Here is a 12,536-nt window from a genome sequence, read left to right on the forward strand (position 1 = left end):
GGCCGAAGTTTGTTTTGCACGATGTGCTGGTTTGAGGTTTTATTTTGGCAGTTTTGGTTTTAAATTGCATCTCTTTGTGGTCTCTGTGGCCATTTACTGTCTGTTTGTGGTATAATTTTTGTATATTTTTCATACTTTGTTGTCTTATCTTGTTTCCCTTTCGTGAGTTGTCCTTGTATATTTTTCAGATCAGCTTCCCCGGTCCTGTTCCTGGTTGGTCTGATCAGTAACCGATCCATGCTTTAGGTGTGCTTCCCACTCTTCTGTCACCACTTTCCTCTAATCCTGTTTCAGCTCCATTTGAGCAGAAATCCACCAATTAAATCAATTCTAGCTGACTTTGATCTGCTTCCTCTAAAACTGCGCAGAGATTTTAAAGCATGACACACACTCTGAAACACACACTTGAAGTTCTGCTCCCTCAGCAGCAGGGGTCAACACACTCTCCGTCTCTCCTCCCTCCCTCCCTCTCCTTCACCTCCTCCCTCCCTTGCCATCATCTAATCCTGTCTCCTCCACACTGGGAGCTTCAGCTGAGAGTAAGAGCGAGATAAGAGACGTTTTTGTCCTCTCTGTTCGAGCTCACTCTTCTTGCTCCATTTCTCCTCTCGCTACTGTTTTTTCCTTTTCTTTCTGAGATGGGATGTGGAAATTCCTCTCCAGCCAAACACGTGACTAACAACAACAGCAGCAGCAAGCGCAGCAGAGGTGAGGGCACTGAAAAACTGAACATACTGTTAGTCGTATGGAGCAGCTTGCAGGTTTAAGGTGTCTTATTTTGCCTTTAGTTATTAAAGGTGCTTTAGTAACTTTTTTATGTCCTGCAGCTGTTAGCGGTCCAGTCTGTAGAGTTTTTGACTTTGGAAGTTGTAGGAGGTGAAAGCAGAGTCTGTCTGCTCAAAATCAATTAAAGTTTTCAGGGATTTCTGACACTCCTGGAAATGCTGGAAAGCAATTCATCTGTAAGGTTTAAGTTACAGTTCGTGGTGTTTGGCTGTTTCAAAGTTCATTTGTGCTTTTACTTAACTATAATTAAAAGCAATCAGGATCGACTGATTTTACTTTTTATTGTTATCATTTGGGTTACTTCAAAATAATTTAATGTGTGATTTTAGTCATTGTGCATGTCTTCAGGATGGTTTTGGTTTTGTGAGTAATTTTCTGTTAGTGTCTGTTTTTTTTCGGTCTCTTTCTGCTGATTCGTCTCCCATGTTGGTTGTTTTTAAGCGTCATGTGAGTCACTATCTGATGGGCTGATATCTCTTTATGACTGTAACCTTATTTTCCATCTCATTTTGGGTTGTTTTTTTTTTTTTTTTCTTTTGCTTCTTGTGCATTTTTTGAAACTCCTGGTTTGTTCTCTGAAGGGAAGGAGAATCATTTCCATTTGTTTATGTCTGTCTGTCTGTAGCGAAGAGAAGGACGGACGGAGACAAACGAGAGGGGAACAGCGACTCGCTGCCAGTCAGGAACAACAAGAGAGACTTTTTTTCTGAGAATATTATTTTTTAGGAAAGGCTGGATAAACTTTTAATAATCAAGATTTAAAGAGAAAAGTTAATAAAACACGACAGAAAGATGAATCAAAGTGTCAAAGATTGTTTATCTGGTGAGGAAATTATTGGTGATTTTTGAGCTGTCACAGATGTTTAAATCTTACAAATCATCAGTTTTTCCATTTATACAAAGTTTTCATTATAAATACCCAAAGTAAAGTTTTCATGGCTGTCTACTTTCTCACCTTGGCTCTTTGCTCTGGATAAAACAAATACTGAATTTTCAGTGTGTGAAAATGTCAAAGTTTTTTTCTTAACGAAGTGATTTCAGTGAGCAGGAACGAATTTAACTCTTGATTGATCTTGTTTCTGTCACTGACTTCAGATCCTGCTGAGTTTTCATCAACGCTGTGAGTACAGTTTCAAACGTATTTTCATCTTGAAACATGTCACTGTTGTTTGACCTTCCTCTCATGTTGTCTGTTAACATAAATCAGCTGACTCTGTGTGTGCGTGTTTGTCAACAGATCAGTTGAGTCAGTGCCAGAAGATGACAAACGGAAGTCAGTCATTCATTTTTTCATTATAAAATCTTTTTATCTCATACATCACAGTTATCTAATATATTTGTCTAATGAGCTGATCTGTGCAGCTGACTTTGTGTGTGTCTGTGTGTGTGTGAGAGATCAGGAACTATGGAGGTGTGTACGTGGGGTTGCCTACAGACCTGAGCAGCATACCCCAAGTCCAGATTGGCTCACTCAGAGGTAACACATCCACGGTATCAGCTGATACCAGTTTCACTTTTTATATTTATACAGCACCATTTCACATCAGCAGTGATCTCCAGACACTTTCTATAGTAAGGGGTAGATCCTACAACATTAGAGTGAGAACTCCAATGATCCCACCCATGAGCAGCAGCTGGTGAAAGTAAGGAGGAAGGACTCTTTTTAAACTGGATAAAATTCTTGTAGAGAACTCAGACTGTAGAACTCAGTTTGTCTTTGCAGTTTAGCAACCTCAAGACATCCAGATCTAAGCTAAAGTTTACCACAGGAATCTACTTTGGGACCTCTTTCATTTCCTATTTTTGGGATTTGAGTCAGGACGTTCAAGCAGAAATACACCTGATACTCCCATTTACATACATGCTCCATCTGTCACACATAGGATCATTGTCATGCTCACTGCCAATTAGAAGTTTCCATATGATCTTGGATGGTGAATCAAAGTCTAATGGTACTTTTCTGTATTCATGATTCCACCATACTCCAACACCAGTGGCTGATCACTGTTACACCTCTCTCCTGATCTCCTCTGTACATACTGATGACGATTAGAATCAAAACCTTCCGATTTGGGTTCATCTCTCCACCAGGGCTTAAATGGTTTCACAGTTTATTCTTCTTTTATAAGGACAAACTGCACCCTTCTGTTGAGATATGCCAAGTCTTCAGCTATCAGTTCTTTGGGAATCGACTAGTTGGTGTAAAAATATTATTTTATGTCTGTTAAACTGTGTTATCTTTGGCATTTTTTGTAAACTGAACTAAATAAATGAAAACAAATGAATGTGTCTCTGTGACAGGCTGCTAGTAACGAGGTGTCTAAAGATTGGTTTCTTGCTAAGCTGTCTCATTTATAGACACAACACTGTTTAATCCCATGGGTTAGGTGGCTTTTTATGCTTAAATGATTAATAGGTCAGATTTCAGAGGCTTAACAAATAAAACAATTCCTCTGAAAATGTTCAGGTACAAGAAGTGGACTGAAAATGAGGAAAAAGCAGCCAATGTCCAAAGAAAAATTTTGAAAGACTCGCAGAAAGCCTGGAGAACTACAGGTCAAGTGCACTTTAAAAATTACAAGTCTGACTGCTTGGAAGGAATATATAAAGAAATGAGGGGTGGCTCAAGGCTTTTGCACAGAACATAATGGAAGCTGTTTCAAAACCAGGCGTGTTCAAATCCAATAAACTGTGACATACAGGTGATCTAAACCAATTGAATATAATGACATAAATGATTACCAGACTAAGTCTGACCTCCTTTGACCTTGTGTGAGTTTCTGTGCTCTGCGTCCTGGTTTGTTTGCTGTGGGGTCCGGGTTAAGATGGAGCTGTTGTTCTGTTTGAGTAGGAGCAAAAAAACTGGGAGCACTGCAAAGTCTGAACACATAAAGAAGGAGGAACCACAGCGCCATAAACTTAATGTCTCTGCCCACATCATATCCCAAATATGATCAGAACTCATGACGAGTAAACATGCACATCCTCAATTTCCTGTTGAATCTTCAGGGTCACGAGAGCCTGGGAGAGAGAGAACTCTGAGCACGCTGTGTGTTAGTTAGCATTTTATTATTAATGTGTGTGTGTGTCTGTGTGTGTGCGATGTCAGCTCCGTATTTTGTAATGTAGTGATGCTATGAGTGCATTTAACATATTGTTTGAGTGTGTGTGGAAGTTAATTAATGAACTCTTCCACTGCTGCAGAGCCTCCGATCGACTCGCTGTCCCTCAGGAAACCGCTGTGGGGGGACTGACTCTGGTTTTAATGAAGGCAAGGCAAGTTTATTTATATAGCACAATTCAACAACAAGGTGCGAGACAAGCCTGTGCATGCTTCACTGTGTGAGTGACGACCTCCTCCGGTTCCTCTCCACTGTCTCATTAATGAGAGCTGAGATGTTACATCAGTGGTAAAAGGGCCATACCAGTGTGTCTTTGCATTGTACAATTTTCCCACCATGCACCATTAAAGAGTTACGTGGGTCCTCAACTCAAGGCTCGGGCAGTATGATGGTACATTAGGGTATTTAAAACATTTTAATGCAGCTAAAAAAACAGATATGGACACAGTGTCATGCATTGTAGTGCATGAAAACACCACCGGAGGGCAGTAACACCGCAGCTGAGCTCAGTGAGCTGTGAAAGACTTGTGAACAAAGTATAACAGGTGAACTGTTCAAGAGTATTCCAGGTTTAATAAGGTGTAAAAAGTTTTTGTTTTTTTTTAAAAAACATGATATGTAAAGTATAGAAAAAATCTTTTTTATACTTTATACTTTATTTCTAAGGTATAAAGTATAAAAATAAAATGACACCAGTAAAGACCTGGAAAGTATGGAAAAACACACTTTGAAATATAAAAACATGGAAAAAGGTGCAAAAATGGCAAACAGACTAAAATAAAAAGGGAAATACCAGTAATGACCTTTAGGACACACTGACATCCAAACTAAGAGCTCTGTATAGATTGCAATGGTGCCCATCGAAGCCTATTTTAGTCTGTGCTTCTCTGTGAACTGATAGGTACGGAGGAGGAATGACACAGCGAGAGGGAGTTTGTTGAGTGAGGAAAAAGAAACCCTGCAGGCGTTCATCAGCTCCTCTGTGTTGTCATCAGGAACCCACTGAGTCTCCACTGAGCAGCAGCAGCACCCAGCAGAGCCAATTTCATCTCTCAGCGTCCCCTCAGAGGGTTTGGATGGAATCAACTCCACCTGATTCCGCTGACTGCGGCGACCCTGACAAACTGGTTAGAGAGTTAGAGACGTAGATTTGGACCTGGACATTCAAATCGGTCACAGTTTGCTGCTCAGGCGACGTAACGCTGCAGGCTTTTTATTCCAGGCAGGTGCACCAGTGGGAGCTCAGTATTTGGCCTCATTGGATTGATTGGTAGCTGCCAGCTGTCCTTATTACATTTGTACAGTTTTTGTGAATATTATGGCATAGCTCCTCTTGTCATTGAAAAGTGAAGTCAATAGGCATGCTTTATATGTTTTTGTATTGTCAGCCGATGGCCTCAAGATTTTGAATGATTCACACGAGATTAAACTGCTCACAGAACACGATCTGCAGCTTACCGCTCAGTCACATTAGAGGAAAAAGGACGGCAACCTTCTGGCAGATAGGGACATTTGTTGGTTTGCATTGTTAGTTGCAAACTAAAAGACTACCCATAGGTTGAGCATACAACACTCTCAACCTCTGGGCAACTACTTTTGATCCCAATGCAATTGCACAGGTCGCCTTGTGGGAGGGAACCTGTCTGCAAACATCTTGATGTATGCTTAATCATCCAGGTAAGTAAATCCCTAAAAGTTGATTCTGTTCAGCTGGACGTAGCGTTTTCAGTGGGGGGAAAGTTTCATCACTCATCCAAGTGAGTTCTTCAGTCTCAGCTGACTGCAGGTTTCCCCAACCTTATAAACAGTATGGTACTCATGGCCATTCACTGTTAGACATTTTATTGTATTTTTACAGTAACTTACAGGCAACACTATTGCCAGTAAGTTACTGTAATTACTGATCTACAGTATCTTTACTGTTGTGATGTTTTACAGTTCAACCACTTTACTGTAAACATATATTACAGTATAGCAGCTTTACTGTAAATGTTGTTTGTGGTAATGCAGCTTTACTGTAAACGTGGTTTACAGTTAGAAAGACTTACCGTGATTAAGTTTTATAGTATCACTGTACTGCAAATGTGGTTTATAGTATAACACTGTAATTGTGTACAGTATAATTTGTTTAGACTGTAATTGTGTTTTACAGCATATAAAATAATATTAACATTCATATTCAATATAAGAACATTTACAAAAAACAATATAATTCAATAAAGTAGTCTCAGAATAGTGAATTAAACCAACATTTATTGTTGATAATTTTTTTTTAACAAGAAAAACATTTTTCAACTGATTAAAAACAATGTCAATAACCAAAATAAATAGAAGCGTACATGAAAACTACACAGTCCTTCACCTTTCTGTGTTTGATTTTTTTAAGGAAAACAGTTTTTCATTCCACTAAAAACAGGACAAACCCACCAGCATGAACATTAAATAAACTATTACAATTGTAAAACAAAAATCCTTTACAAAATGTAATAATTATCAGTGGGTCCCAGGAAATAGAATGTGACATGGGATTTAGATTTTCGTTACCAGGATGGTCGGGTTCAGCGTAGTCTTTATCACCACCTGTCAAAGACACATCATCAATATTCATGTTTGCTCAGGTTATTCACTTGTTCACATCTGTCTGAGATCATTCATACTGTTGTATGGATGTGTGTACAGTATGTATATAATTATCAGCTATGTAAAAGATATTATCATCTCTGTATTCTTACCTAGTTGGAAGTCCTCCATTCAAACTCAGAGAGCCGCTGGAGGAAGGTGGTGATCCGAGGGCTGATGCTTGTAACCTTCCTCTTTACGACACGACCTGTCTTGCGGCTTGTACCAAGTTTTGCAGGGCATTTTGTTCCCATGTCTGGATTGATCCTCACAAAGAACCTTTTAACGGAAAAAAGGCTGCTTTAATTTCAAAATTAAAACATACATTACAGCAATCACCTATATGTTTCTGCAACTGTAGTCAAGCTATCACATATATTTCATTCTTAAATGGTGTAAGCTTTAATGGTGTAAAGTATTTACCTCTGTATCATCTCCAGTGTGATGGACGCTGACTCCTGATACTCAAGGTTGAAAACGTAGTATGACGCAAAGAAGACAGCAAGGGTGCTGGCAAAGTCATGCATCTGCTCAGGCTCATAAAATACCTTGCCCTCCAAACTGATCATCCAGCGGCTTGCAGACATGAAATTATTCCCTAAAAACAGACAAGAGTCCAATAAGACAATGTGCTCACCCTTACAAATAAGGTTTCCACAAGAATGCTGGATAGCAGGCCTCACACTGTACAAAAATAGAATCCACACGGTTTGCTGCTATTTCTCTTATTATTTATTATGTAATGAAAATTATGATCAATTACAGGAAAAAACTGCCTAATGTTTTGGCATTTTGGCCTGTGCTGAAATGTTAAGGCTGTTTTTTCCTGTTGGTCATTGTGTATAATAAATAATAAGAGAAACAGCAGCAAACTGTGTGTATTCTATTTTTATACAACATAAAACAGACAAACCCCTGTTAAGTAAGTTGTTGTGGGTACAAATACCACAATAATTACATAGATTTTTTACAAAAATATTACAAGAGGATTGAAACTATTTACTTACCAAGCGCTATTACCCTTGGTGTGATGGGTAAGGTCATCTCTCTCTCAACAGACATCTTGGTGGAAAAAGCCTTTAAAACACAAAAGGAACTGATTTGAATGATGATACCCAAAATCATTGAAATATTTTTCCTTTGTTTATGTTGACAGTATTGAGAGTGCATGTGTAAAATTTTAAATATAATTACGTCAGCCAAGATGAAGATTGAGTCCTCTTTTTCTTGGAAGTACTTCATCAGAAGAAGGATGGCTGCTGTGGCGATCTGGTTGTGGTTCAGCTTTGCACTGTCGCACTCACGTAGCAGATGTTCAATCTCCTTGTTCCACTGAAGTCTCTGGCTTTGATCCTCTAGATGATCACATGGAGTTGGAGTCAGATTCTCCTCAGAAGGCTGAGTACAGTCTATATTTTCGGGGAGAGTTGACACCTGAGTTGTTATCACCGGCTTATGTTTCCTGGATAAATGTGTGGCAAAAGATGAGCGCACTCTGAAATGTTTGTGGCAGTCATCATAAGGACAGACAACTTTCTTGCCATCTATAATATGAAATCTCAAGTGAGTGCATAATGCTGAAAAATTCTCTGCCACATAGAAACATGCCTCAACTCCACAAGCAAGATTTCCTTTAAAATGGGTGTGTTTAGTCTGAGCCCTGCGATAGCGGTGGTTCCTGTGCATATGGGATCTGAATGCAGAAAATGTTCGATAGGAAGAAGGACATTGCTCTATTCCACATGTGAATCGATAATTAGCTGTGTGCTGATGTTTCTTCGTATGATAACAAAATTGTCTTAATTCTGAACTACAAACACCACAAAATTTACACCTGTACATGGCTGCATGTGTCTGAATTTGACTTAACTTTTAATTTGCAAAGAGCATGGCAACAACACAACAGTGACTGAAAAACATCTCAATCTATTATCTGTTTGTTCTATTATTAAAGAAGGGATCTACATTGCTTGGGTTGTATCAAAAAATGGGAAAAAGTTAAAAGAAAAACTATCTATAGATCAATGTTATTAACTTAAACCATGCAGACCCTGAAACACTGGAGGAAAAATTTTGGAGGGTCTGTCAAGCTGACGTTAAACCCCTTAACAATGGCACTGCAACTAACTGCGACTAATTTACAGACCACTACACTGTCTTGCTTTTTAAATGGAACCTATGAAACAATAAACCACAGTTGAGATTAGAGCAGGCTAACCTGCATGAGAAACTTCAAAACTGGGTTAGATTGTTTTAGCAGTCTTTAAATTTCCCAAAAAATGTTGTCTACCTTTATTCTCACTAAATATGTCTTTTTACCTGCTGTTTTGTCTTGTCTCTCAAAGAACTGAGGCTACATCACACTGTCAGCGCGGCCAGCAAGGGCAGGAGGACAGCAATGCACCACACTGGGCGGGAAAAGACAGAGAGACAATTGTTAATTTAATGTTGCATTTATTTAACCCTTGAAAAATATATTTACATAAGTAAATAAAAGAAAAAAAACACACAACCCATCTTTTCCAGAATAATTCAACTAATTGCTCTTTTGACCAACCTAACACAGACGTTACATGGTTTTCCTATGAAAAAGACCCTGGAAGACGTTGTATTAAAGGAAAAAAAACATGCTCCCCTTCCCACTTAAAAAAATAATAAATATTAAACTTAGGTTCAAGGTTCAAGGTCCTTTATTTGTCACATGCATAGTTATACAAGTATAACACACAGTGAAATGTATCCTGACATGCTCCTCGACATGTGCAAAAACGGGGGGGGGGGGGGGGGGGGGGGGTGTAGAGGAATAACATTATAAATATATATAGTATATACATTGGGTGAATGTGCAGTAGAAGCAGCAAGCAATGTGGTTGGAGTTCCTCGCGCCACCAACCTAATGTTATATTAACTTTTTAATGTTGTGTACTGCAGCTCACACAAAATTAAATAAAGCAGGCTAACCTACATGAGCAAGCTCAAAACTGGATAAGATTGTTTTAGCAGTATCTAAATTTCCCAAAAAAAAGTTGTCTTTCTTTATTCTCATTAAATGTGTATTTTTACCTGCTGCTTTGTCTTGTCTTTCAAAGAGCTGAAGCTAAATGTCCCACTGTTAGCGTGGCCAGCTTCTCAATAGTCATAGAACAGAAGCGCAGGAGGACAATGCACCACACTCGGCGGGAAAAAGACAAAGACTGTCGTTGCGCCTGTGTTCCTCGCCCCTCCCCATGGAAAATATATATCTAAATATATATTTAAATAAGAAAAGAAAAAAAACACACACAACCTATTTTTCCAGAATAATTCAGCTAATGTGCTATTTCGACCAAGCTAACACCGATTTTAAGCCCCCCCTCCCCACCCCCCACACAAAAAATATATATGCTCTTAAAAATTAATAAACGAGTATGTTAGGTAGGAGAGTCCTTTGCATTACCTTATGACGTCCCGTTTGCAGTTTCCACACAGAGGTCCAACAATAACGAGGTGCAAAATCTTTTGTCCTCTCGAGCATATCGTAACGAAGAGTTAGCAAAGTTGGCCTGTCTTTCCTCTCCTGTCAATCACTGGATCACAGGTCATGTCAGTCAGGATATGGAGTGGTGGTTGGTAGAGGTAGGTAGGTGGGCGGGGCCAGCATGCATTCAGTGTGTGTTTCACTAAGTTAGGTTGACTAGTTCCCAGAAGAGTTCTGTACATGTTGCACGTTCAGTAAATGAGCAATTCAGTTACTGCTCGACTGAGAAGCCTCCGCGAAATTATTACAATATTCTCCACTGACTGAAGTTCGCCTTTCTGCGTCTTTTTTAAATAACTTTATTCACTACTTGTCACAAGTACAAAATTACACAAAAACAGACAGCAGCAACAACCTAAGTGAAATCCAACAACAGAATAGTGGCAAGTAAAAAAATTAACAAAAGGAAGTGTGAATCTTGTTCAGGGTTAATCAGAGATAAGTGATGGAGATGCAGCAATGTGAATTCTGCTTTTTTTATTTGTAGTTAACCAGTCTTTACATATGAATGGAAGTCAATTAAGAAAACACAGAATTTTGGGAGAGATTTGGAGAACCTTGCTTTATAAAATTTCCCTACAAGGAGGCCTTTCTGCATTCTTTTCCCTCTCCCCAGGAGCAGCTGTCACTTGAATTGATCTCTATGGCAATGCAGTGGCAAGCACACATTTGCAGCAGCTGTGCATGTGCATACAACTGCATGCAGCAGATTAGATGATCAGAATTCTTGAACCTTACACACAGGCAAGTCCCCTAAAAAGTCAAAACCATAATACATTCACTGGTATCATACTGACAAATGGCACTAGGTTGGAGGAAATTCTGGAAATGGTTGGCAGTGAAAGAGTTAAAATGTAATGCACTATTGCAACCAACCACTGAAAGAGTAAAAATACACAAACAGTATGATGAACCATTCAAATCACATAATACAGTAGCACTACTGCTAATGTGTTAACGGTAGGTATAACTACTACCGCAATTTTAAAAAATACAGTAAGTTACTGTAAATAACCTTAATATACCCATAATGCAAAGCAAATTACAGTAATTAACTGTAGAAATGTTTTCAGGTAAGTTACTGGGCATTTTGTGGTATTTTACTGTGAAAAATACAGCAAAGGTTAACAGTGTTGATTAGTGGTCTTTGATCAGTGGTTATTGTCATTAGAGTTTGTATATTAATGATCAACGAACTGATCTCACAGGCCATTGTTACCTCAGTGGTGCTAGTTTCAGTCATTATGCAAATGTACTGTTTATAAGGTTGGGGAAATCTGCAGTCAGTCAGCTGCGACTGAAGAAGTCACTTGGATGGGTGACGAAACGTTTCCCCCACTGAAAACGCTACGTCCAGATGAACAGAATCAACTTTTGGGGACTGTCAGAAACAGTTGCAGTTTGACTCAGACTGTCTGCAGTCGCTCTTGGATTGATTGGCGAAGGTTTGCAAATGATCAAATGATCATTTGACCGATTGCCAATACAGTGCTGTCATTCAGTCATTTTGCACCAGTGAGTGCAATTCATCTGCAATGCATCTCAAAGCAGCACGGGACTCAACTCAGCTGGTTGCAGACTGGTTATGTTCCTATACAAATACCAGGTTGCTCAGCGCCTGTTTCATTCTGCAGTTAAATTGCCATCCTGCAGCAACTACGTCACTATTTGTGGAAGATTTTCTATTTGAAGTCTATGAAGCGCCTACGTGGCAACAGATTTTTAGTGCTTCACCTCAGTTAACTGCCCTATCAGCACAAACAGACTGCATGTAATTGCCAACGTGAGCAACTTAAGTCCATCTTATTTTCATGATGTCATTTTAAAGTTCACTGCACACGGCCACAGTAATTCTGGCCTTGCTGTGAACTCCAACCAAACGTTGGCATACTATGACGTAAATGTTGCCTTCACCAGTTGTCGTAACCACAGATGTAAACTGTAAAGAATGGGCGTGGCTCCCCAGGAACAAAAAGTGGAATAAACCTGCATTCTTTCTTATGGCCAGCAGGGGGCAACCCATCTTGTAGGGGAAAATTAACTTTAGGGGGAAATTGCTCCACTTCACATTTCCTTTATGACCTCCTGATGATTTTATGGTCTCAGTTGCAAGCCTAAAGTGTGACTGAATAAATAATACCTTACTTACCAAAAAACCATACCATATACATTCAAGGAAATTCCCTGATAATGAAATGATTGAATAAGCCTGTAAATTAAGACAAAATAATCGTTATCATTACCTGTAGTGTAATTGGCCAGCCAAAAAAATTCTCACTACCTTTTGAGGGGAAATGCTGAATAAATAACACATTTTAGAACCTTTCATTTTTCAAGATTAAAGTTAAAAAGTAGAAACTAGTCTAATGAATTTAGTGTTTTCAGATTTTTTTAATAGGGATTTTACAAATATCACAATAGGATGGTTACAGAGTGCTTTAGAGCCTCTGCAGACCTAATCTGAGCTTCCCTGTGATGTGCTCTGTTGGGAA

General features: G+C 39.0%; 1 protein-coding gene across 4 annotated transcripts; it reads left to right on the forward strand.

Moving 5' to 3' along the window:
- Positions 1–500: 500 nt before the first annotated feature.
- On the forward strand, positions 501–5,356 carry LOC102082896 (overexpressed in colon carcinoma 1 protein). 4 transcript variants are annotated; one of them, XM_005463489.3, is made up of 6 exons: positions 501–708; positions 1,882–1,906; positions 2,024–2,059; positions 2,187–2,263; positions 3,991–4,062; positions 4,810–5,356. In XM_005463489.3, exons 1-5 carry the CDS (start codon positions 639–641, stop codon positions 4,038–4,040), a joined length of 258 nt encoding a protein of 85 aa, XP_005463546.1. In that variant the 5' UTR covers positions 501–638; the 3' UTR covers positions 4,041–4,062; positions 4,810–5,356. The 4 variants fall into 4 exon arrangements, with proteins under 4 accessions (XP_005463546.1, XP_005463545.1, XP_013121734.1 ...); XM_005463488.3 differs by having other exon boundaries at positions 3,991–4,057; XM_013266280.2 differs by having other exon boundaries at positions 2,024–2,263.
- Positions 5,357–12,536: the final 7,180 nt, after the last annotated feature.

This window comes from Oreochromis niloticus, linkage group LG17 (genome assembly GCF_001858045.2).
Source record: "Oreochromis niloticus isolate F11D_XX linkage group LG17, O_niloticus_UMD_NMBU, whole genome shotgun sequence".
In the NCBI taxonomy this organism is placed as follows: Eukaryota; Metazoa; Chordata; class Actinopteri; order Cichliformes; family Cichlidae; genus Oreochromis; species Oreochromis niloticus.